This window comes from Cloeon dipterum, chromosome X, assembly GCF_949628265.1.
Source record: "Cloeon dipterum chromosome X, ieCloDipt1.1, whole genome shotgun sequence".
Lineage (NCBI taxonomy): Eukaryota > Metazoa > Arthropoda > Insecta > Ephemeroptera > Baetidae > Cloeon > Cloeon dipterum.
In genome coordinates, this window is record NC_088790.1 from 15,813,874 (window position 1) to 15,839,317 (window position 25,444).

General features: G+C 40.2%; 1 protein-coding gene across 2 annotated transcripts in view; it reads right to left on the bottom strand.

The window, feature by feature from the left end:
• The window catches only part of jvl (javelin-like), a 40,862-nt gene extending 15,455 nt beyond the window's left edge, over positions 1-25,407 (bottom strand). For both annotated transcript variants that reach the window (XR_010575600.1, XM_065495842.1), the window contains exon 1: positions 25,107-25,407. Coding sequence is in view for 1 of the 2 variants with exons in the window: in XM_065495842.1 (XP_065351914.1) it covers positions 25,107-25,154 (48 nt within the window). In the remaining variant the exon portion in view is untranslated. The remainder of the gene's footprint in view (positions 1-25,106) is intronic.
• Between the last annotated feature and the right edge of the window lie 37 nt (positions 25,408-25,444).

Sequence of the window (25,444 nt, forward strand, 5' to 3'; positions counted from 1 at the left end):
ACTTCCTGTTAGTCGCCACGGCTGGCCAGGCAGCAGTGGCGGCGGCGAGTAAAATTTGAAAATTTGCATTTCAATACGGATGACCGAGGACGGCCGCCACGTAATGAAGACAACGCGAGCAATAAAAAGGCGGTGAAAAATGCGTTCGACGCCAGAATGACAAATGAGGCGTGTGCCTTGTGTAGTGCATTCTAACGCTGCCGATGTGTTTCAATTGGGAGTTTAAAAGGCAGTCAATGGCCTCGGCGTCTCATTGAAAGCTGGGGAGCGAACGGAATGACAAATGAAATAAACAAGATTGATTGGACCGGGCCTGCCTGGCTGGCGGAGCGGCGAAAGATGAGTCTAAACGTTTTATTGGGCTTATCCGATTTCCGGTCCTGTTCGCAGAGCGGTTGCCAGAAAAACGAGCCCATTCCGGGATGGGTGAGAGAGAGAAAACAGGATGAGAAACGGGTTTATGCTATTTTAAGAGGCGAAAGAGTCGTGACTTAATAATAAAGATTAAATGATTTCGTGCATGATATAGAGCACATTGACAATAAATGATTATTTTCCCTTCTTGTTTTATCTTTTATTAAAAACCCAGTTAAATTCACCATTTAGCGAAACCCCATAGTTTTTAAAGCTGTTAAAAGATGGCACCACTGCATTCATACAGTTTTATGGCATTTTTCTGACCCAATCCTCTGCTATGTATTCTACACTCAAAGTGAGTTCTTTTAATATGCTTTAACCAATAATTTGTTCAACCAATCGCCTTCGAAACATAGAATAATTTGAAATAAAAAATCTTGGCATAATAAGTGCCTTAAAATCCTAAACAACCGGTAGCGCCATCTTTTGTCAGCTTTAAACATTAAGAGGCTAACGAAACTAGTAAATTTGGGCGTGTTAAATATTTTCGTTCAAATTTTTAAAGAATGCTAAACACAAGTCATGTGAAAATAGGCAACTTTTTGCATAAATATTTTTTAAACTGTAGGTATTCAGCCTCAGGATATTGTGGAGTTAAGTTAATTGATCTCGTTTGGTTTATTCCCTTGGCGATTTAAAAAATTTTGTCCCGCATATTGTACCCCCTTCGTCTCAGGTATATATCATCTATATATCTCGAGTTCTAAACAAAAAATTTCCTTCAGTTTCGCATTTCGAATTCCCTTCCACTCGACGTGTGAGACGCCCTTTGAAGTGTTCGATTTCAAAAGGGAAAAACAAGTGCGGCCGACATTCGCGGCGAAAGAGATCCTCCTTCGAAAAAGGAACCTTCTGCCTCGACATGAAAGAAAAGAGACTCGTCCTCGCGTTCTTTTCTATACTCCTCGTCTGCTCATTGTTCCTCTAATGAATTTCAATATAACTAGCTAACTGTTCGTCGGCCGTCTGTCTCGCGTGTTGACCGTAAAAACGCAAAGCTGCTCTGCTCGCGAGCCAATTGTGCTAATATACTCACTGCACCAGCTAAAGTAGATTCTAATTGTAAGCAAACTGCTCTCGATCTCGAAATTGATGTCACTTGTAAAGTGTCTTTCGCGATAAATGGAAGAACGAGTTTAAGGGAATTTTCAGGAAAGAAACAGCAGTCTGAGTGAAAATTAAAATTTTAAGAATCATGGATCGGCGCTGTGTAGAACAAAAAAAGTTTGTAATTCATTTTCTGTACTCAGCTTTGTGCATGGCAACTAGAATTTATTGCATAAATGCCTGACAACGAGTTGTAGCAGAACTTTCTGCTCCGCAACAACTATAAAATCTAGTTGTTGGTCTCTTTACGTTGAGGTGCTCGTTTGAAATAAAAATGCTTGCCTTTGTTATGATGGCTCGCAGTCATGGAATGGCGCGCAGAGATTCAGCTAATTGCACAAACCTTTTAGGTTTGTTTTGGTGAATGCATTTCAAACACGCTGTCAGTCTATTTTTAGACAATTCTATAGATTTGGAAATCAATTCCACCATTTAGCCAGGTGAAAATGCGGCCGCTAAAATATATTAACTTTTGGAAGGAAAAAATATGTTTGCAGAAATTAACGTGCAGAAAAACGCCGAGAAGAGCAGTCCTTTGAAATGCAAAGAGGGTGAAAAACCTTCGTCGCCCGGGTAGTTGCTTTCAAAAGGTGCTTTTTATCTGCGCACATTGATTTAGGTGGCGTAATGAAGTTTCTCGGTGCTGAACTTGATATACCGTTTCAAAGCTGCGGACGGAGCGTGAAATTCCATCGATTTTCCTGCAGCAAAAAGATTCAGCCCTCGGCATTCGTGTTACTTTTTATACTAGGCATTACCACACGCTTGCATGCAATATATATGAAAAGGTTGAAATATCACATTAAGCTTCACATTTCTTGGAAAAAGGCATTATCAGACTATCTACTGCGCTGACATCATTTACCTTGAACAAAGATTTCTAGGAAGTAATTAAAGATGCAATTAGGGATATTATTTCCAAAATTGTTATTTAAAAATAAAAGATCTGCATCGATAAATTAGGCTGAAAAATGTATGAGACGCCTATTAAGTGACCCATTTTCTAACGAAATAAAATATTTGCATCCAATATTTATAAGTAAAATTGATTTGAATTAATTAACTTTTATTTGGAAAGTTCACACGTACATGCGGGAGAAAATAAAATAATTTAATATGTTTTATGCATAAATAACTACTTTTACATTTAAAAAGTGGCACATTACACAAACTTTATTTAACAACTATGGCGAAAATGTCACAGGGGGCCTTCGCCGATGAATAATGAAAGGTCCACTGGGCTATAAACCACGAATACCGCTGCAGAGTGGCGTGTGCACATTAATTTTAAAATCCGTTGACCGAGCGATGAGATAAATAGGAAAAATGACGCATGCATGCATCAACAGCGGCGAAATAATCGATCCGCGGGCTGTTTTGTTCAAATTTCTACTCAGCACAGAATGAATAGGCGTTGTTTTAGTGCATGCAACCGCGAGTGAACTGAAACTATAAAAGCCTCGTCAGCATCAGCAACAGCATCCGAGTAGCGGTAATTTCAAAACGTCATTATGAAGTACACACACACATATGAGTATTTTTATTGTTGAATCAGCTTGTCTGCTCGCGTCTGCCCGGCGGCGGCGGCAGCAGAGGAGCACAAACGCAAGAACAGTGAAATTCGGCGCATGCAAATCCTCGCAGGAGAGATTTTATCTGCTCGCCGCGTGTGTAGGCTTCGATAAATTATTGCTGCTATTGTTGCGCGAGTTTCGGGTGTTGTGTGTGTGTGTGTGTGTGTGTGTGTGTGTGTGTGTGTGCGACTGACCCAGTTGTGTACAACTTGTGTTTTTTTTACACCGAGTGTGCGGTCAGCGGAGTGCAAACTGATGAAAATTCAATTAGACGGACTGTAGATTTAATTCGTTTAATTCAATTATGAACTAACTGCGTTTTAGCACATTGCTTTGAAATGGTGAAAGACGGAGAATTTAGGTCAAAATATTCCAATCTTTTATTCTTTCAATTTTTACGGGTTCTTGAAGATATTTCGGTGCAAGAGCTTCCTTTTATCACAAGTGCCGTGACTCATTCTCCGATTCTCTCTTTGTTATCTTTTGAACCGAATATGAAACAAACGAAAGCGAGCAACTTTTACTCATATTCTCCCTTTGTCGGGAGCGATTTTTTCCCATGCAAGCGAGATGAAAAGTGTTTCGCTGAAAAAATAATTGGCTCTCACGGGTTGCCAGCCAAAAAGCAGAATCGCGTGTGTGTGTGTGTGAGTCACTGGGTTAATTGCAATAATGCACTTGTAAGAAACGCACCAGAAGCGATCGCCAGAGTGTAAATTCGGTCAGGGCACCCTTGAAATGAAAATTCATAGCGATTGGGAGCAGACTGAGGCCGACGGCTTCTTCTTCAAAGGCCAGCTATTGATCGCAGTCTGACGGCAGTGTGTTTGAACGTTCGGGTGCTGGAATGTAAGCAGCCAAGTGTTTCCTTGTTTGGGTAAAAATTTAACCTGAAGCACCTTCTTTACTAAAAGGTTCGAGGTCAAACTAAAATCTCGGGTAGATAGGTCACCATACCAGGTGAAAGCAGTTAAAAATTCTTCAGATATGCAAGAGCATTCAAATTTAATTTCATGGTTTCAGATATTAACTAGCGCAAGGGGATGTTAAAAAATGTAATCTCAGAAAAAGAGAAGTTGACCCTCTAAATTTTACGACGTATATAGTATATAGTCATAAATATTATGGAGCTAAAGACGCGAAATAAATTAGTTCCTTCATGTGAACGAGCCAGGGGCGCAATCGCGACCTGAATGAAAGGTATTTCCTGAGGGGTCGATGTGGTGTTAAGCCACCAAGGCAGACAAGGAGTATTTTTGCATAATATATTGTCTACAACCAGGCTACATTAACAGAGAGTAAAACAACTTAAACACACACGCTTAATTTATATCATTTATTGGGTGGGTTCATGGCTACGATTTTAGTTTTCATTATTGTTATAAATTAAAGAAACCAAGGACCAAAAAACACTGATAATAAAGAACTTTATATTAGGCATAATCCAGTTGAGGGCGATTTAAAGAAATGAAAATAAATTGAACCTGGCCGTGACCGCGCGCCTGCTATTCTAATTCTAAGTTACGTTCGCGTACATTATCCTCCACCTCCTTTGCGCCGCCATGTAATTTGTGAAAGTAGACTGTCTTTCATGAGTATGTACTGTACGTCGCATACCTAAGCGAGCGTGCTCGGATACCCTATTATAATCGGCTATTTACTCTTGGCTTGCCAAACGGTGGCGCTTGTTTGCCTTTTCGAAATGCAAACAATCGCCGCAGACCCGTGAGTTGCGGCGAAAATTTTGCTTAGCGCTATTGCAATAGTGGCATATAACACTCTTGATTGCTAATTTATGCTTCGTTAGCTAGAAAATAAATACATTGAACAGTATTGGGATCTAAATTTATAAATAAAATAATTTTTAACAGTGTTTAACTAATGGTGAATTTAATATTTTCTTGAAGTTTGCCTGAGAGAACTGAAATTAAAAATTTTCCAATGAAACCAATTTCACATATGCAGAGTTAACCCACGCAGAGCTCAGCTATTTTAGATTTTATAAATGGCCAGCATGTGTATTTTTTTCTTTTTCTGTTCTTAATACTTAAGAATTATGTTCAAGGAGGAAAAATAAATACCATTAGCGGCGTGTATGCTGAGACTAAGTAAATTTGCATCCGATATGTTGTCGTCGGGCGCTAATTAAAAGAAACTGCAATCCTCTCTCTCATACTCGGTGTGACATGCTATTTCCCTTTTGAAAGTCGCGGATGCAAGCAAGCTCACTTCGCAACATTTACTTTACAGCTGTTTTGGCGGCTGCTTTACACATAATCGGGTTAGCAGACCTTCTCGAGCAGTTCCCATGTATAAAGCCATTAACACAAATTAAATTCGAAACGGTGGTCGGTTCTGCCTGCACTTCCGAACGGCGTAAAAATCGCCGACGACCAATTAATTTAGCACCGCACGCAGACGCATCCATCGCATCTCAATTATAGAGTGTCCGTCAAGTGCGAAATTCCGTTATTCCTCAGCACTTGGTCCCGACAGCTGCCATGCTTTGCTTGCCGCTCGCCGGGCAAAAATGTGTGCTCGTTCGTGTCTGTATAAATAACGAGGCGCCGCGTCGGCAGTTTTTCCCTGGGCTAATCGGAATTTTAAATTTACGCTGGAATTTCGTCATTTGCGTGGGGATTAGCCGTCGCAATTTCGTGTGCAAGCGCTCCGCTAAAAGCCCGCACAAAAAGCTTAACAAACAAAAGGCGCCAGAGAAAAAATACAACGAAAATTCTCGTCTGACAGCTCGTGACTGACGATTTAGAGCTAGCCGTCCGATTTGTGGCTGATAACTAGCCGCAAATCTAGTTTGATGACTGTCGATTTTAGAACAGCTAACAAGCTCTGGATTTTCGCTATAATAAACCGACTAAGGAAATCGACCATGTGGTTTTATTTAATTAAAATCATCATTCTACTAATTATAATAATGAAGTAGCAATGACCGAATAAGATAATAAGGATGGGTTAATTTAAATAAGAAACCTTTTAAGATAAATTTTTAAAATGGAAATAATTGTCGATTTTCCTTTAAATGTAGTTCATTAAATTAGTTTAAAATTCATTGAATAACATAATTAGCTTTAGAAGGTAAAAATTTCTCGCAATAAATTAAAATATATTTGTGCAGCAGAGAGAGCGTAAAGTTCTCCATTATTTTGTGCGGCTGAGAAAGATCTGCAAGCATAAATCCTGCGGCTATATCAAGAGGCAATTTGTCAACTCCTGACAGGTAATCCTAATTAAAATCTTCTAAACGAGACTTTAATCGCCGGTTGCGTGGGATCATGCCGTCAGGTGCAGTGCCACTTTATTATTATAATATGCGATTCAGGTTGTGCAATCCTAAGGCATTATCTAATTGGGCGTTCTGGCTTCAAATGTCGGCAAAAAGGTCACCCTGGTCGCGACGATTTCTCCTTGTAAGTCGCAAACACGCCACTTAGGTGATCCTTATCCCGTCTGCCGCCTTGATTATGTATTCGAGTCGATGTTATATAGACGCGCCGATCCATCAAATTCAATATCCGTCTCACACACTCGCTGGAAAAGGTCGAATTGAATTACGTGCGTGATTTGTGTGCCGCGAAACGTGAGAAATGGTCCTGATGTTAGCGAGTTGAACGATAAATTTGAGATGGAAAGTGCACTCTCTTTCAGTTTTTGTCTTATTTGGCCACACATTTTTTTTAATTTCCCAATTGGGAAAGATTGTTAATTTTAAATTGTTGCTGAAGTAAATTGTGTGTTAGTTTTAAAGTTTTAAAACTGTTGATTTTAACTAAAGAAATCAGGGACACACTATCGCGCACTGTAAAACCAGCAAAAACAACTCGATTATTCGGTTTTCTTTCTCGTTCCTGGTAACGACCAGCTTGTTTCTCGCCAAAAGCGGTGATGAAATCATCGCTGAAAGAGGTGGATTTCACCGGCATTGACGCACAAAAAACGTATCAGTCCACTTTTTTTGAGAACAGAAGCCAAGTGAGCTGTGAAATTGCAAGTCGCTATTTCAGGTGCAGGTGGAGCGAATATACATATTTTACAACGCACGCGAGGAACGTGTAAGTGTGTCTGGGTCGGCTGGCTTGCTAATGAGTCACCCGCAAAAGGCATTCCCCTTTATTAAAATAGCCTTCCTGCCCATGTTGAGCGACAGGGCAGTGTGAAAATAATTGCTATAACGCCCCAAGGTTGAGGAGCGTCTCCCGGCTCACACGTGAGCAGCTGCAATTAATCGAGATTTCTCACTTGGCGTCGCTCCACGTGCAGACTGGAATACGGCATCAAATTTCTCAACTAGTGCATTACGCGAGGAATTTCAAATTTGTTTTGAAACGTATCTTCTTTCATTGGAATAAATTAGTGTCGTCCGCCGCGGGAATATGTTGTGGAATGAGCCTAGCACGCGTGACATCAGCACTTGCCAGGAGAAATAGATTGACATCAAATTAAAAGCAAGTTTCAATCTTTTTATTATAGGTTGTTCCAGTTTCAATTAGCCTTATTTTACAAAGTTTATGGCTGTGCAGGGAAATAAATTATTTTGATAAGAACATCTAGCTAGTTTTAAGTTGCAGGCGAGTGGTAAATTAATTTTTTTACATTTTCTCTTAATTTATGTTTTCATTGACATTTTTAGTTCAGAAATATGGCCCAAGCCTAGTTTTGTACGGGTACATTAGATTCATTTCCACCAAAAAGAAATATGAGCATCTCTATGTTCGAATAATTTTCTATTAAATCTTGATTGACAAACAAAGGATTCGTAAATCAGATGTCAATAGAGTAAATATATTCAATAAATTTAAAAATTCATACTGTACAAGGATAGGATGACAAATAGATCCTTCTTAAATCTTGTTAACAACCAACCTTGGATATGTCGTTTTTTTCTTGGCAGATCATTGTTCGAGAAATTTTCCACTGCCCGCGAGCGGACTGATTATGTGATATGATTCACCATGTCTGCGAGCAATAGCTTTTTGCGTCCTGGCTTGTGTGAGGTAACTGGGACCGCCGAACAGCAAGCACACATACAACTTTCTCTGCGGCGGTGCAACCTTACCCGTCGGTCCCCAAAGTGCCGTTTTCATTCCACATCGGCGTACGCGCAAAATACATCCACAATGCGGTGCAAAATAAAAATCGACCGGCCGCGATGAGTGAGCATTTCACACGTTCCGACAGTGCATCTCGGTCGGTTTCACTTTGATTTGATTTTATTTATTTATTTATTTCAACAGCTGCCTTGCGGCCAGCCAGCATTACGAAATTGCAATCTCGATGTCCGAGCGCGGATGAAATTATGATTAGAAACTCGGCACTAATGATGCGTTTAACGACGGAAAAGATAATTACATTTCGCGTAGTGATCTCGCCGAGTTTCTCCCTCTCATTGTTGCCGTTTGCTCAGCCGAGCACATCTCGCGGCAGATCCATCTCACTTCTTGTGAGCACCAAGTGAACTCAGTCAGTCGCAGTTGTTTCCGTTAATAAAAAACATTACGTCGGAAGAAAGGAAAACTTGTCGATTTCGCCGCGATCTTTGGTGCTCAACAATCGTAATCGGCGATTTCTTGTTGTAAAACAAATTCTACCGTTCTTCCGGCCTTTGTAGCTGAGATTTTGTTTATAAACACACGCGACATGCCGAGGATGAGCTCAGCCCCGGCTATTGTGTGTCACGTGAATTAATGAGTATTCCACATGCATTCCGGGAGAAATTTGTTGTGGTTTCATCAAAAGAAACTCCGCCTGTGAAAGGGTGTGGACGCACAAACTGCTCTTCTGTGCACCAACAAAAGCAAATAATGCATCCTTTTCAATGCAGGAGGAATGATTTGTTCGTGTTCCGCGGTTAATTTACATCACAAGGGGAGTGCTCGATTTTTTTCGTTGGAGAAAAACGGTTATTCTGAGAAACAATGAAATGATTGTGTTTAAACGGTTTCTAGAAGAAATAACGAACTTTGAAATGTCATCACCAAGATGGATGATCCATTCTAAGGAGAAATCACTCCATTTAGGGTTTAACGCAGTCATTAATTTTAATCATAAGTGACCTAAATTGCGCATTAAGAATTATGTATTTGCGCCTATAAAAAGCTGAAAAACCAGTTGAAGCAGGGCCTTTCAATTTTCACGCCGTTCTTTTTGCAATAATTGAAATGTAAAATGTAGCACAAAAAGAGATTCAATTTAATTTTGCCTCTCATACTCGTACATACTCTAATTGCAATTCAAAACGGTTTAACATGCTCAAAACGGAAAATTTGAAACAATTACGGCACCGCCAGCAGAGATAATTGATTGCACCCGAGCGGAAATAACTGCAGAGGTGTAAAAAGCTGAGGAGATTCAATCTGCCTGCATATACGGGACGCATTAATTAGTGCGAGCTCACGTCGGCAAAGGTATGAATTAATTCAAAAGTACTGAATTGGCTACAATTACCCACCGCTCTACTGCCCCCGGAGATTCGAAAGAGGAAAAAATCAAAGTTGATCGAATCGAGCGACCCCGTTCTCAGCCCGAAATCACCATTGTGCGTAAACACACACTCGGGATGCAAATTGCGATTATATTCGGATGCGAAGAAAGTTAATTTCGCTCCGTATAATTTCTCAATTATTTCCTCTCTACGCCGGTTGTGTCGAATCGGCGACAACTGCGAATTAATTCGACTTGACCTATTTATTGATATTTTCGTGGGCGTGTAGAATCAGTTCACGCTCCACTCCGCTCGCTATAATTGAAGTTGCAAAACTAATTGCGCGCTGCAATCTCATTAACGGAAAACGCTCTGCGTTGCAAAAAAAAAATAGATTTGACTTACAGAAAGGGATAATTTTTGCTCCTCGGATTGATTCCAGAGTCAAACACGCGGCGCGGAGTGTTGAAATCGATAGAAAGTTATAAACGCGATAAATTAGCTCTAACGAGAGCCATCGAGATAATTTGCCCCCGCAGAACAACAATTGTAAAAATCGTGGCGCGGACGTAATTGAGTCATAAACGACTAGCCGCAAAAACAGAAGGAATCCGTCGTATTGAAGTATGATGACGCAATATCGAGCGTAAATTGGTCTAATTTTCAATTCTTTCCGAGCGGGATCGACCGACTGTTCTTGCTGACGTGCATGCAATTACCGCGCGCTTCATTCCAGCTCTTTCCAACGGCAGACTAATTTACTTTGGATGGCCACAGGTATAATTGCATTACGCTCTGAAGCAGTGGCGCAACCTGTTGTCACTCTAAGGGTCACACCGTTCGATTGGGACATTAATTGCTTCAAATTTATTCGGTCGAACGGAACCAGTGGAAATGAATCGGATAAAAGCAAATTTTATTTGTTGATGAACCTGAGATAAAATTTAATTTTCAAGCTGAATATGGAATTTTAGTTTAATTTTTCAAATAAGTGACTTGAAATTGCGCTTTTCACAAAGTTTTTTCGAGCGGCAACTTGAATTTATTGGATTAAAAGATTACAAATTCTTAAATGCAGGAAGATTGTGAGGGCGGTGATTGCTCGCTAGAGAATGATCTAGTTGTAAAAGAAAGATAAACATGTTGCGCGCGACAAACACAAAGAAACTAGATTAGATTGTATTTTTACACCTAAATATAAAGCAACGTTTACAATTTCATATGTAGTCTCCTTAAATAAAATCTCTTGTTTTGAAGAGTCAATAAATCTTTCTAGACTTGTTTTCGAGCTCTAAAATCTAATGTAAAGAAAGCGCTGATTGGAAAGAACAAAAACACATCGATCACAATAAATCCGGCCTTGATCCAAAATAATCTGGGCCCCAATCTAGTGCACAAGTGCAGCATTCGAGGTCGGCATTGCGCAAATTGACGTCTGATCGCTTCCGGAGCCGCCACTGATGGCGGGCGGCACGGGCAAAAGGTGTTAGGTATTCGAGACACACATTCGCTAATTTCATGCGACAAAATAATAGACTAAGGCTGCTGGCGGCGGGTAAATAAGCAAGTTGTAAGTCTTCTCCGCGGAGACCTTGTCGAAAGTAAAATTTTCCTCCTCGGGGAAACCTGAGCGCGTATACGGCGGCGGCCGAGGCAGAATTGATACCTGAGCGGCGGTGTAGCGTTTCGAAATTGTACGTACTGAGTATTTACTTACTACTGCCCAGAAATGTACTTGTCGACGCGCGAGAGCTCATTCGTTTAGGCCCGTATAAGGCTTTCTCGATATAATAGATGTACAGCGTGCCGCAGTTTTGCGGTTTTGGTCTCTTTTCCCGGCGGTGGAAAAGTGGCCCTGAAAGTATCTTCGTGTTGCAGCGCCCACATCGTGTGACAGCCAGCCTCTTAATTGTGAAAGCTGTTGCTGGGTTCACTGCAGTTCAGATCAACTCATGATCGGCACCAATTATTGAATTCTACGCAAGGACACACTTTATTGTGGCACACTCACACATACACGCGGCAGACGACCTTTTCTACAGTGTCTCTAGAACCAAGCGAGAAATTCAACGCCCATGAATATTCAAGACACGTATTCACTATTCACACAATGCTCCTCCAAATCACCCTTTGGTGTATACATATTTACGAATAACAATTTTCTGTTTCCGCTCTGGCCTAAAAACCTCCTGATCGAAAGTTCAAATTTAGAACTGTTAAAACTTCGTTTAAAAATACGCCTAATGAATACTATACTGTAAAACCATGGAAAATCATTACTGTCAATGCATCGTTAATTTTTTTAGAAAAGTGGCTGCAACGTTATCATGCTTATTGAATAGTGAAGATTGTCTTCTTATATTTATTTTATTTCCCAGCAAATATTATAGTTTCCCTAAGAAGTGTCATGCACCATTGGAGATCGATCTCGACTAGAGGAATCAAAATCTGCAAAAAAATGGATAAGTGCTGGAAATTTTGGGGGAAAAATTAACAATAATTTTCAACTGTTCCCCACTATATCAATCTACTTTAATTTGCGTCCATTAGGTTTTATTTCAAGAAAATCAGGGATGAAGGTCTATACGAGCCGGTTTTTGCCAATTATACGTATTCTAAAATCATGTCAGAAAACGGGAAAACTGACACACCGCGGTAAATTCCACAAATCGCAGATACAATAATAACGCGTCTGCTGGCTCGTCAGATTTTTTCACCTCTCTATCGCGCACAAACAATCATCTCGATTGTTGGAAGCGGACGGATTCCGGAGAAGAGAGCGGAAATTAACGGCAAGCGCAGCTTTGGAGCGCTTCCACCCAGAAAACAATTAAGTACATCGTAGCCGTAATTATTGTCAGACTCTCTGCAACAATTATTTTCAAGCGGGCAATCTGGCGCAGCGTGTCGTAATCCAGCTCGCGGCCATAAACTCACGACTGCAAATATGCATATAGTTCGCTTGTTTATCACGAACGCCTAAATGTTAATTTGCCAAATAGTATAAAACGAAAGAGCTTGGCGAAATATTTGTCTTTCCTACTTCCAAAGCGGCCGAAATATAAAGCTAATAATAACAGGACGCTTTTATGGCACACTCGAGTCCGAATTCTCGCTCGGAGAATTGCCCCCATAAATTTGCACACACGACAAGTTAAGCAGGGGCGTGCCTCCTTGAGTTATTTGACACGGTCTTCCTCTATTTTGCCTCAAAAGTAATTGGAAAAAAGAGCATATATACGCAGCAGGAAATTTCTGAAGGTTTTTTCATGCCGCGACCTTTCTACTAAATTGCCGGTGACCCTCTCACAATCGCAGTTATCATTGTTGATAACGAAATCACAAGTCCCGACTTCAATATTTGCGCTGTTTAAGCCTGTTTTGTGTTGCTCGTAAATTTTATGATGCAGTGACATGTGAACGAGGAAAGTTTTGCTGGTGATAGCAATAAATTTAATGTAGAGGGTTTGGTAATGAAATATGAAAAATATTTCTCATGCAAAATAAATACAAGTGATTTTTAGTAGGTTGACACCTGGACAGAAAATTTTGTGGCCGCTTTTGTGAGTTTTGTGCCTGTGGAGATAAACCGCTTTCACCAATCGAATTTCAACAACCCCATTCAATTTTAATTTTCAAGGAGGCCGATCTTGGTAAAACAGGACAAAAGTTCAAAACTATCTGCGAAAGATGTAGTTAAAAATAGGACATTTCATTGATTCTATATTTCAGGGCTGCGAGACATTCGATGTCGTCGCTTATTTGCGCTGCTTTTTCTCCAGCACGAAGAAAATAGAGTCGAGACAGAAATTTCCATGGAAATGGCTCGCTCTATTTTCATCCCCTAACTCGCAAACTTTCGCAAGAGTTGCGTCTGGGAAATTCGAGTTTGTACAGCGTGACGTCAATCGGTCGTTGGAGCAACAGGGACGTCACACGCACACCTAGCGATAAGCCGCATTCCTCCTTAGAGCGATATAATATTAATGACACCTGCAAAAACGCAGCATTTTCTTTACGCGAAAACTGGCGGAGCGCCCGCCGCAGCGGAGAGCGCGAATTGATTTCGCCGCAGCGCATCCGAAATGTACGTGCACGCGTTTCGCTTGGAGGAGAGGCAGACGGGCCAGTCGCATGCAGCTACCATTATTTGCGGTCGCCAGGGTAACGGTGGTGTGTTATTTGTAAATTGCTGCTGCCATGGCGATCGCGGACAGTTCGAAAATAATGCGTGCACATAGTGCATTGTACTAACAAGATAATAATAAAATTTGATTTTGTGGTTTACGAGAGAAAACTGGGTCTATCCAAGTTTCATTTTTAATGAGATAGCCACATGGTGATTAGCTTGATTTGTTTATTTACTCTGTTGGAACTTTTCTTCTTGGAAAATTTGATTTGATCAGAGAAAGGGAAAGGCAACGAGTAGATTTGTTATTAAGTCAGCCATAAATTAGTGCATAATTGCAAAATTACATTATGGTTTCTAGGTTGAAAGTGTGACGAGAAGTTTTACAGTAAATCTAAAAAATGCAATTTATTTTCTGATTAATTTATAAAAAATCAGGAAATCAGTATTTTACCCTAAAAACTAAGCGAAATCATCAAATTTTACGAGTTTCCCGCGATTTGCGGTACATGCCACATCCCATTGAAATTTTCTGGGAAGCTTCACACCCATTTCAAAATTTCCACGAATAAGTGGTCATAGTTCGCAGAGAACGTAGTTTTTGAAGCGGCTAAGTGATTTAAAAATTACAAAACTTAAAACATTTGTCATTTTTACAAGATTTAACTCTTATTTTAAGATGTAGATTGTTAATCGTTTTTATTTGGAAAGTAACACACGGGCATTTTACTGATGAAGAAGATTAAAATTTAAACCCGATTATTTCTCTCATAAATAAATTATTTAAAAAAAGAAGGGTTTTTTGTGCTGAAACACACACCTTTTCAAAAAGTCAAATGTCAAAATATCACCAGAAATTTAACAATAAATACGCTTTTTTTAAAGAGTCCATATATACTTAAAAATTCTACTGGTTGGCAGCTATTGGACAAACTTCAATTTTAATATGAACACAGCGAGATGATTTCAGGAGTTTTTTTTAATTTTTGGATAATGAAACCTTCATAATCGCATTTTGAGTTTCTCTTTGAACTTTGAACGCGATGAGAATCCGTTCTGAAGATCCAGATTATACATTTTGCGTTATCTCTGTGCTCGAAATTTATGGTTTCTAGTCACATCATTTTTGGCAAAACCATCAGCTTCGAAATCCGGAATTTCTCTCCTTGGCACCGAGTGCAGCAAACCATGCAAATAGTAACTTTCTAAAACACGCCGAATGTCGCACCACACATATACCAAGTCAAGGTGTTTTCAGGAATATCACACATCGAAAGGCCACTAAGTGCCGTCATATCGAACACGTATGATTGGCAACAGCAATTTTCCGGCGTCGTGAGAGTGAGCCAGCGGACACTCAGCCAGGCTACAAGAGCATATGGCGTGTGCGGGGAGCAGAAAAGTAACTGTGCTCGATAATTGCATCGCGCGCGTCCTATGAAAATGCTACACACTTTACAATTCCCAATTAAAAAATCGGTTGGCTGAAAAACTTGCGGCTCCGCGGAAACAGAGCGTGGCGAGAGCGAAAAAGAAATTCGAGATGAATTTATCAGTGCATTCAGTCAGCGCAGAAAAGGGAATTACACGTGAAAATAACACGCTGCTTAATTACCCGACGATAGTGCATTTCAACTTTTCTCCTCGCGCGCGTCGGCCGCAGGTGCGCTGGAAAATTTTCAATCAAGGCTGTAAGATGCTCGTCGCGCGTAGTGTCGTAAAATTATTAATTTATAAAGTTCGCGAAGGACACGGTGCGCAAAAAATGCAATCTCAATATTGACTGGCGCGCACTTAAAGGAGTCATAAAAGGTCTGCGATCAGGTGGCGGAAACACTTCGCCTTGGATTTTTAGACGATTTGGCGCAGAAAATTTGTCCTTGATCGCCGATATAGTGAGTTGAATTCGCCCTGATAACTCTCGCCACACTGTTTGCTTCTTTTTACAGATTATATAGCGCAAAAAGTTATGATATGATTCAGGGTAACTGACAATGCATGAAGAAGTCAATTATGTTTTTGCGAACTTGATATATATTTAAGGTCTCTAAATTGACTATCTATTAATATGTATGTAGCTCGTATCATGTTAGGAATATCAAATAAGCATGGAATAATTGATTCTGACACATTTTCAAAATCGATTATTACAGCAAAACCAGTAAATCGATATTTATACAGGGATTATCCTAAATGACATCAAGTTAAACGATTTTCCCGCGGTACGCGACATGTGCCACGCTTTCTTTATTAATTTTCAGGGAAACTTCGCCCCCTGCCCATTTAAAATTTCCACAAGTTACGCCTGGTATGGTCGCTGTTCACAGAAAATTTGGTGGATGAGTTCTTCCAGAGTAACTGTGCGATGTATAATATTGAAAATTAACTTAAAAATGTAATTTCTTCAAGGTTCTAGTGGAAATTGATCATTTTCCATTCAAAGTGGACAAACATGCAACCGATGCGAAATAAATACAAATTGAACGCATAGAAAGCCATTATTCTCCTCTAAGTTGATAAATAATCCAATTATATTGCTGACACTGGTTTTTAAGCGAAAATTTATTGTTTTTGCATATCTCAGGCCAGAAAATGCACCGATTCTCTTGCATATTATAAAAAGTTTCAATAAATGTAAAAATATTAAGTCGTAGTCTAACTCTTAGACAAGCACAGATAAACATACTTCCAATCATTTGTATTGCGCAAAGGAAGCGCTCAAATAAGGAAAACTAAATGCTTATTATCGTGCATTCCTTAAACAAACTACGCCAGGTATTTATTGCTCAAGTATCCGCTTGCAAAATTATTTGGTTCCAATCACTCATTTGACCCAGATGTAAACAAATTCCAAAACAAGCGTAAAAGCCATAAATGCCGATTTCCTATACACAGTTTAGAAGAATTATAATAAGCATAAGCCGTTGTGCGACTGTTGAAGTATTACAAACCATTTTATTGCCCTGCGACTGCGACCGGTGAGAGGTGAACGTGTGCCCGTAAATATATTCCAGCGAGTCAAAGGTCTTAATTTTATCTCTCTCGTGAAAGCACCGAGAGATCCTTTCTTGCGATTCGTTCAGGACGCGCAGGGTCGTGCATTTAATTAGTCCGCTTGCTGGCGCATTACTTTGACGGCCTTTTCAATAATAACACTAAATTTCGACCGACCGCATCCTTGAAGGTGTTATTGTTTCCGGTAATGATACAAGCGATAATTATCGGTAATTACGCGTGCTGTGCGAATAATTGGACGGCAAAATCGCAGATTAGGCGTGTCGCTCGCGGATTATTTCGCTCTTCCTTGCCCGCTTCGATTTAATGTCTTGTAAATATGGGTGTGTTGCACAATCCAACGCTCCAGTTTCGGCTGGTGAGAAATGATTGTCTCGTGTGTAGCAGTGAATAAAAAATCTCAGCTCTAATATATTTGCAAGACACATTTTATTTAATACAAAATATATAGAAGTAGGAATTGATCGAAATCTGTATTATTTTGTTTGCCATAAGGCGCAGGGAAATTAAATCATTCTAAATATTAGTTTTAACAATTCACTCTATAATATGCAATAACCAAAAAGCTTGATGCAATCGAAATTAAAATTTGACCATTTTTTTCCAAAATTTCCAGCGCTTTGCCACTTTGTCTTGGAAGATTTCGATTCCTCTTGCTGAGATTTATCCAACGGTGTTAATGACACTTTTTGGGGGAAACTCCGCGTTGTGAAATAAAATAAATTTCAAGTAGGGAGACAGTCCTCACCATTTAAAAAGCATGCTAACTTTCTAGTCACTTTTCTCAAAATTTACAGTGCTTATCTAGGTTAATATTCGATTTAACTGAATTTTCAACTATTAATTTATGCATATTGGCAACAAGATTTTCCCGAGGTTTTGCAGTATAAATTATCTTTAAGAAGGCTCAACAGTTCAGGTTTCCAATGAAATGTTTGTTTCCAAAACAAGCAAACAACTGTGAAACTGTCTATATAAAACTCCAATTCCAACAAAGCACGGTTTTGCGGCTGGCAACGGCTTTTGAGAAAGCAGGGAGTCAAACCGCAGCGGGATGCGTGGGTCACGATGAATGAAGACTCTTGTGCACGCCCTTTTGAGTTTTCCAACACGTGACATTTTCCTCCCATCCGGCGCAAAGGCTGCTTTCTTTCTTTCTTCATTACGATCAAAAAGAGAGGTCACCGAGAGGCGCAGTGTGTCGCGCACGCACGCAACCAAAAGTCTCCAAAGCGGCTCGGGCGGTGATGGAAGCCGAGCCCGTAAAAAAGAGGCACCGCACTCCGCACACTCTACACATTCTGGCGTACTTGAGCACGAGCTCCGTTCGTACAATTACATCAGAGCGAGCGGAACCAGGTCTAATGTAGTTTGCGCCGATTGGTATCGCGAGCGGCGGAGATGGGTGTGCATTAATCCTCAGATCGATTTCTGATTCGCGTGCGCGTCTTTCGCTCTCTCGCTCTTCGGCAAGGACAAAAGAGGAACACGCCTGGCTCTCAGAAAAGCCAAATTAGCGATAATTGTTTTTATTGCGATACGCGTGCGTTTGTATGTACAAATGATGCAATTCGAGCGGCTTGTATTTGCGGCGCGCGCATTCATCCTGCAATTAGGCAAATCGTCGAGTGGAACGCGCGTTTCGGTGATCGTTTTCTAGCTGAAACAATTACGTATGTGCGCAGAGACTTTCTCAAGGGCAGTTTTGATTCTTCTACATTTTTTTAGGAGACACTAAATCGCAAAATTCAAAAGTCAATACGGTAAAAATTTCAAGTTTCTAAAAATGGAATGAGCAGGAAATTTTTGGGTGATGGTATTTGAAAAAGATGACAATCGTCATATCTTACGGCACACGCCTTTATAATCTCTTACATTTTAATCACGATCGATGCATCATGAAATTGAATTTGTTAGGGAGGAAAACCTTCAGTGACGTCATAGCTGTTTTCGTTTACATGTTAAACCTTGTGGTATTTTCCAAAATAAAATTAAGAACAACAAGTTGAGAGCCAGGAGATCAAATATACTTTCAGATTCTTAATTGCAAGGAGCAGACAATTCGAGCTATAATAATGACGTCAGCGATGACGCTTCAAGGTTCTGCCAATTGTCATTTTATTCCTCTCTAATCAGAATCGTGAGATACGATTCACTCCGTTCCGCAGCTAGCACTATTTCTGGATTTTCCTTGACTCAAGGAGTGATTTTTCACAGTTCCCGTCCTTTACGCAAGCAAATATCAATTAATCAATGGCGGTTATATGGCGTCGGGATTAAAGATCAAAGTTCTCTTTTCACCTTGGAAACTAGATCATTGGGATTATGTTTCCAAATGCACTGTTCATTTTTTTAATCAAAGGAATTCTAGCCACACAAAATTCCAAGTAAGCTATTAACTAAAAAGCCACTTCCCGCTGAGAAGACCAAAAACGTGATTTAGAAATCGGTAAAATTCCATCACTTGCTTCTCTTTGAACGATGCATAGTTAAGTAAGCGTTTCCAATGACCAGTGATTCAACATTTCCTGCAGTTGAATTTTGTTTCACTGATAGAAAGGACCTGAGCGGATTTCAGAGCGAGCGAGATAATTTTTCTCTTTATAAAAATTCCTCTCTCGGCCATATTTCTACAGTCATCTTACGTAGAGCAAATCGATTTGTAATTTTTTATTATTTATTTTTTGTTGTTTTAAAGGTTCGTTTTGTTTGGCTCTTCCCCCAAAAGGTGCTCTATACGTAATTGATTGATAAAATCTTCTATGTTTTGGTTTTACCTTTCGACTTGCCGGGGGGCTGACAGTTTATCCAAGTGTGGCTCAACAATTTCAACACATTTTGACAAAGCAGCGAGTCCCTTTCAGCCACATTTGCGGTCGCTGCATTGGGGACCGTTGCCACGGCTATAGTGTTTCCACTCTCAGGTCGGCGCGCATGCATTTTATTTTCAATCAAGTAGCGCGAGGCCCCGGAGCCGATTTCACTGGAAACAAGTCGAGCGGCGACAGACTTCATTTACATCGAGAAACATCTTCCGATCGGTTGCGCCGACGACACACGCAATTGTATCACAAGAGCAGTACGTGCGTCGAGTTGGGTGTTTTGCCTGATGCCCAGGTAGAGGGGAATGAAACCGGACACGCGTTTTGTTTATTTGTCTTTGAGAAATTGTCTCTCCTCTGAGTGACCGCCATCGCAGGGGGTTTGTCACTGCGATTGAGGAGGATATTGCGCGCTACGGCGTGTCACGTTGGACGTATTTGTGCATAATGATAAGTGTAGGCTTAGAGGTGCTGACGCCTTGTGCAACACATAGCTCAAGTGAAAATAAACAATCGCCATATTATATTTCGATTTTGCACTGCTAGGAGTTCTCGACTCGACGGGTTTTGTATTTTGCCTTAAGTGTGGTGAGCATTTTAAAACTGTCCCGTCGTAATTCTTAAACGGATTTGCCCGAGTCTGATTTGTTACAAAATATCGAGCTTTGTTGATGGCAAAATCAGGAGTAATAATACCAACAAAAATACAAAGAGTCACAACTCAGTTTTGAGTTGAAAATCGGTACCTTTGAATTTTTATGACAGTCGAAAGCTGCACTTTCATCCAATTCTATATAAAATCAATTGTCCGCCGCAGTTTTTTTTAACAATTCTGTCCAAGCATGCGAGTCAAGTCCCTATTTTAATAAAATAAACCTCCAACTTTCCAGGAGGCAGTGCGGCACCTTGACTTTATTCAATCGGAGAAGAGCTGAGGTTCGCTTTCAATGTTGACAACAAACGAACCATACTCTGCTCTCAAGTCCTCTTTGTTTTGGCTTTTGTTGTTGGGCCGGCCGTCCGAGCAGCAGCACAGGCGAGTAAAACCAACAAAAGCTGTATACTTTTTCAAGGCTAGCCTTATTAAATTGATAATAATAGCGCGCAGGCGAGCTAGCTAGCGAAGGGCCATTCTTTCGCGTTCCCACAAATTATTCCGCGCGCGGCATGGTAATTACAGCAGTCGGCACCAAATTGCACTCTCGACGTTCTATGGAGAGGTAGAGCCGCAGAGCAGGAGACCATGGCGTACACACAAGCTCGCTCATTTAGGGCACATGGCATGTTTCAATTTGGCCGACCGAGGGAATATACTCGGTGCACTTCGGATATTTAAAAAAAAAAATAGTGTTCCGATCTATTTTTCAAATTAATTTTCAGTAATATAATTTCCTTATTTTGTGTCAGGGTGTGTTTTTTATATTCAAATTTAGGGGTTTCAATCTGCAGGGCACCCATTTTTCTGCATTTTCACCATAAGAATTTCAATATTTATCATCCAAAATAATTTCCAACCTTGAAATCTCTGGGTACAAAAATTTTTAAAATTTATTACAAAAATTTACACTTTAAATATTCTTGAAGGGCAAATGCAAATGCACACTAAAACTCGGTATCTAGGGTTCCTAGTTCCGATCATTGACATAAAAATTGAATTTAGAGTGCCGAAAACCTCAGAAATGACACGAAATTCGACGATTTAGGAAATTTTTTCGCGTTTTGATCCCTCAGTGCCAAGTCAGGTTTGTTCCCTGAAGGTTCGAATTGACTTCAAGTGTTCCAATTTAATGTGTTTAAGTAAATAGAACACGAAAAATTGACATAATCAACGTTATAAACATTTTCAATTGAAGGGAATTTCACAAGCTTCATTTTATTCTTGAACCTTAAAAAATCGAGGGAAAAATCGAAATCTCTACAAAATGTCGCAAAATGTGACCTTGACCTTTAACATGCGACTCTTTGATAAGTTGAAGACTTGTTCAGAATCTAAATTTAGGTTGGATACTTGGATAGCGAGAGTTTCATAATGATATTTCAACTCAACCGAGAGCTATACAGACCATCTTTCGTTGTAAGTCTATCGTTATCAGGAGTTTTTGAGAACGCCCCCTTTTACGGGCTTCAAATTCGGAATTAACTCATTTATTTTCAAGTGCAATAGTCATCAAAATTTTAACGGCATAAAATTACGTACCTTCAGATTCGCCTGGAACGACTGCTCTGTGCATGAAGATATAAGTTTTCTAATCCCTGAAAATCTGCTTTGGTCCCGACTTATAAAATAATCACTTTTACAAACGGAGGCAATTAGTAGGCGACCTTTGAAACAACTTTCCTGAAAAGCCCACCCATCCACTACAACAATGGGCTCAGGCTAATTAATCGTAAGTACACGTAATTGTTCAAAGCAGCGCGTGGAATTAGTTTACGCCGACGCAACAACGCAACAACGTGCACTTTGCCTAATCCCAGAGTCGCACACTTGCTCTCCACGAACGTTAAGTGCCCATTAAAATGCGATTTCGCATCCGCTTTCCCACATACAAAATCGCGCGCGGCGCGTCCTTCAATGCTGTGTGCTGCAATCGGGCGCGCGCGAATTAAAAATAACAATTAAACACGCAAACATGCGCGGCTGGATGCTGACCACATCGATCAACTCTCAAGCGGCTCAAGTGGTGCAAATCGTTTGATAACAATGAACTGTAAAACTCGCTCGGCCGCTTTTGTTTTTTATCAGAAAGAAAAAGGATAGAAAATGGAAACTTTCCCTTTTTCACCCCAGCCGCGATGCATTTTCTTCCTCATATTCGGAATGGTAATGGCAAGAGCAGCCAGCAATTTCCGTTCGACGGTAGAATAGATAGTTAGCAGGTTCGTTAGCCCGGCTGTGGATGATGCTCCAGTTTTGAGGGCTTTTCATGCGCCAGCAGCCATTTCGAGTCATTTCCTCAAATCGGCCGAGCATCACGAAGCTCAAAAGCAGCAGAGGAGAGATGCTTTTTATTACCAAAAGCACTCGTTTCGCAGCTTTCTGCACTTTGAATTGGAAGGGAGAGTAGAGCAGCGTTTCAGATCGTTATCGGAGTGATTAGAAAATGAGAAAATAAAGAAAACTGCAAATGAATATTTTGTATGCATCTCAGCTGTTCAGTGTTCGGAAAAAGCCGGCATTTTTAAAACAATTTCGACCAAGCCGGTTATAACCGGTTTTTAGCCGGCTGAATTGGCTAAAATTGGCTGAAATTAGGTTTCCTTGAGCTGAAGTTTGTAAAGTAAGAAGAAAATGGTTTCACCTGAAAAATCATGATTTTGAATCTTTTTATTCAAAAATATTTCATGAAAAATTTTTCTATTCCCGTAATTATTAATTGAGCTCGTTTTATGCCTAAAAATTAAACCAATTTAAAAAATGCCAATTTTAGCCTGGCAAAAATTGCTCGGTTTCATCCGGTTTTAACCGCCCCGGCAAAAACCGGCTGGTCAAAATTGCGAACACTGCAGCTGTTCATTAATCTATAATTATGCCATGAATTTCAGCGTTCACAGGAACTGACTTTGACGGAATAGTTGCGACTATTTCTTTTTCTAACAATTGTTGGAAATTAAATAGTAGCTATTTACAAATCAGTCTCTGCTAGTAAATTGCGCAGGTACATACTGGTAAAATTAAAAATTGATACTTCAACTAGGAGATGATCACATTGTTAGTTTGAGTAATTATCTCAACGTTAAGCAATATATGTAGTTAAATTTGGACCGAGTAACATTAAAATTTCGGATTTTGCCGAATCTCTAGAAAATTTTACCAATATTTTTTCGACTGATTTCGATTCTTCTTGTCAGTGTGAGAATTATGAGGTAATTTTCCTATTTGGCGAAATAAATCCTGATTTTCAATTTGGAGACAGTGCTAGCCGCTTGATTAGCATGCAAACTTTAATACCGATTTTCTCACAAATTTATAAGGCATCCTGGGAACATTGTAGCTTTTTCCTCATTTATAGATCATTTATTTTAAGTGCAAGTAATAAGGATTTCAGAATTTTTCAGTACATATCCACTATAAGTCATTAGTTCCTTCAGAAATGCTAATTCACTGAATCGCTAATTAGTAATTTGCATTCATTCCGCAGACCGAGCGGCAGTTCAGGATGCTCGAATCGATCCGCCTGAAAATTACATAATTTTTTCTCTCCTCTGCCTCGCTGTCTGATGACGAAAAGCTTTTATTATTTATCGTCTGGTAGGCCGCTGCTTTGATTAACACACGCGATCGATGCACAAAAGGAAAACAAAATCTCGAACGATTAGTCATTTTATACAATCCAAGGCCCGCAGCCTGCATAGGATTTTGCTCCTCTGCGTCGACGGATTGACGGATTCTCGTCAGCAGATTTGATGCAAAAGCACCTGCACGTTTCCTGCCGCTTCCTGGTTGGAAAGCAATTTGCGCCACTTGGCTGACGACAACTGTGAAGGAACAATAGCATGACACGGAGTTGCACCAAAGGCGGAGCCGATTCAAATTGCTCTGTGTGTGTATTGTAATTTGTCGGACGAACAAAACTGATGCACACACTCCAGCATTATGTGTGAGGGAAAATACGGTGTGCACTCTATCATGTTTCCTTTCAAACCAAGGGCACGCGTCCCTCTCGGCCTCTCTTATTGATTTGCTCCCAACCGCATAATGCATGTCGTTTATGACACTTTTTCCTCGAATTGACAGAAAACTTGGCGGCCAAACCATTTAGCCTCTATTTTTTATCGATTAAAAATTATTTCTGGTCATGCCCAATTTTTCTTTTCTAAGAAAATTGAAGAATTTAAAACCATGTCACGTGAACAAAGGTGAAGGCAATTATTGTTAATTATTTGCGAGGGGACACTAGTTCGTGTTAGATTTAAAAAATATAATTTATCGTCAAAAATTATGTAATAACCTTAACAATTTTCAAATTTGGTTGACGACAGTTTTTTTTTCATTAAATTATTACAGAAATAAATTCAAGTTAGGGGATGTATCTACTTTATTTTAATTTTTATGCTCTTCGATACCTTTTTAATTAATCTCGTGCAATTTAAATGAGAAGAAATTTTCAAAATTGCAATCGATATAAATACAGAACTTACAGAAGAGAATGGATGAGCAAAATTTATAACAATATTTTTATTATTTGTCCCGTGAAATTTTGAGTAAATTATTGACGGCCTCAGGGTCGCAGAATAGTTAAACAAAACTGTTTTATTCAACATTATTTTCATCCCGTGTCGCACCACTTGTTACTGCGCTTGCAAAGCTCGCATTAATTAAAAATTTCTCCTGCGGGCAATCACAAATAATTAATTGCAAATGGGCTCCTGATGGTTAATCCACTTCATTAAAAAATAATAAATCCAGCATGCACTCTTAAGTGTGAACAAATTTTAATTAATTGAAAAAAGTGCAAGCTGAAATTAACCTGGATTCACCTCAGCGCGAAATATTAACCTCGATCCGCCACTCACACTGGTGCTCATCGGTGTCACCGCGAAAAGGTGGCGAATCGCGCCTCATGTCATGCAGAATAGGAAAATAAAAATAAAACTTTTGTACTTACGAAAAATAAAAAGGGGGCGCAGGGCACGTAGTATCCTCGGTTGCTCATAGTAGCTGGTGCCGGGGAGGGCGGAAAATGAGTGCCCGAGGGCGGTCACAGCACAGTTGGCGCACCGGCCGATCGGAACACATCACAGAACGCGCGGCGGGAACGAGGCGAACAATGCGGATTCACAGAACGAGCAGCGGACACGGCTGCCTAGCCGAGTGACTCATGTCCGACGAGACACGAGTGCTTCTTTCGCCCGATCGACTCTCTGACTGACTGGCACTGGCAAGCCGTGAGTCAGCCTGCTGCTGCGGCGGCGGCCTTGCTCGGCTCGTTCACTCGCTTGCTGT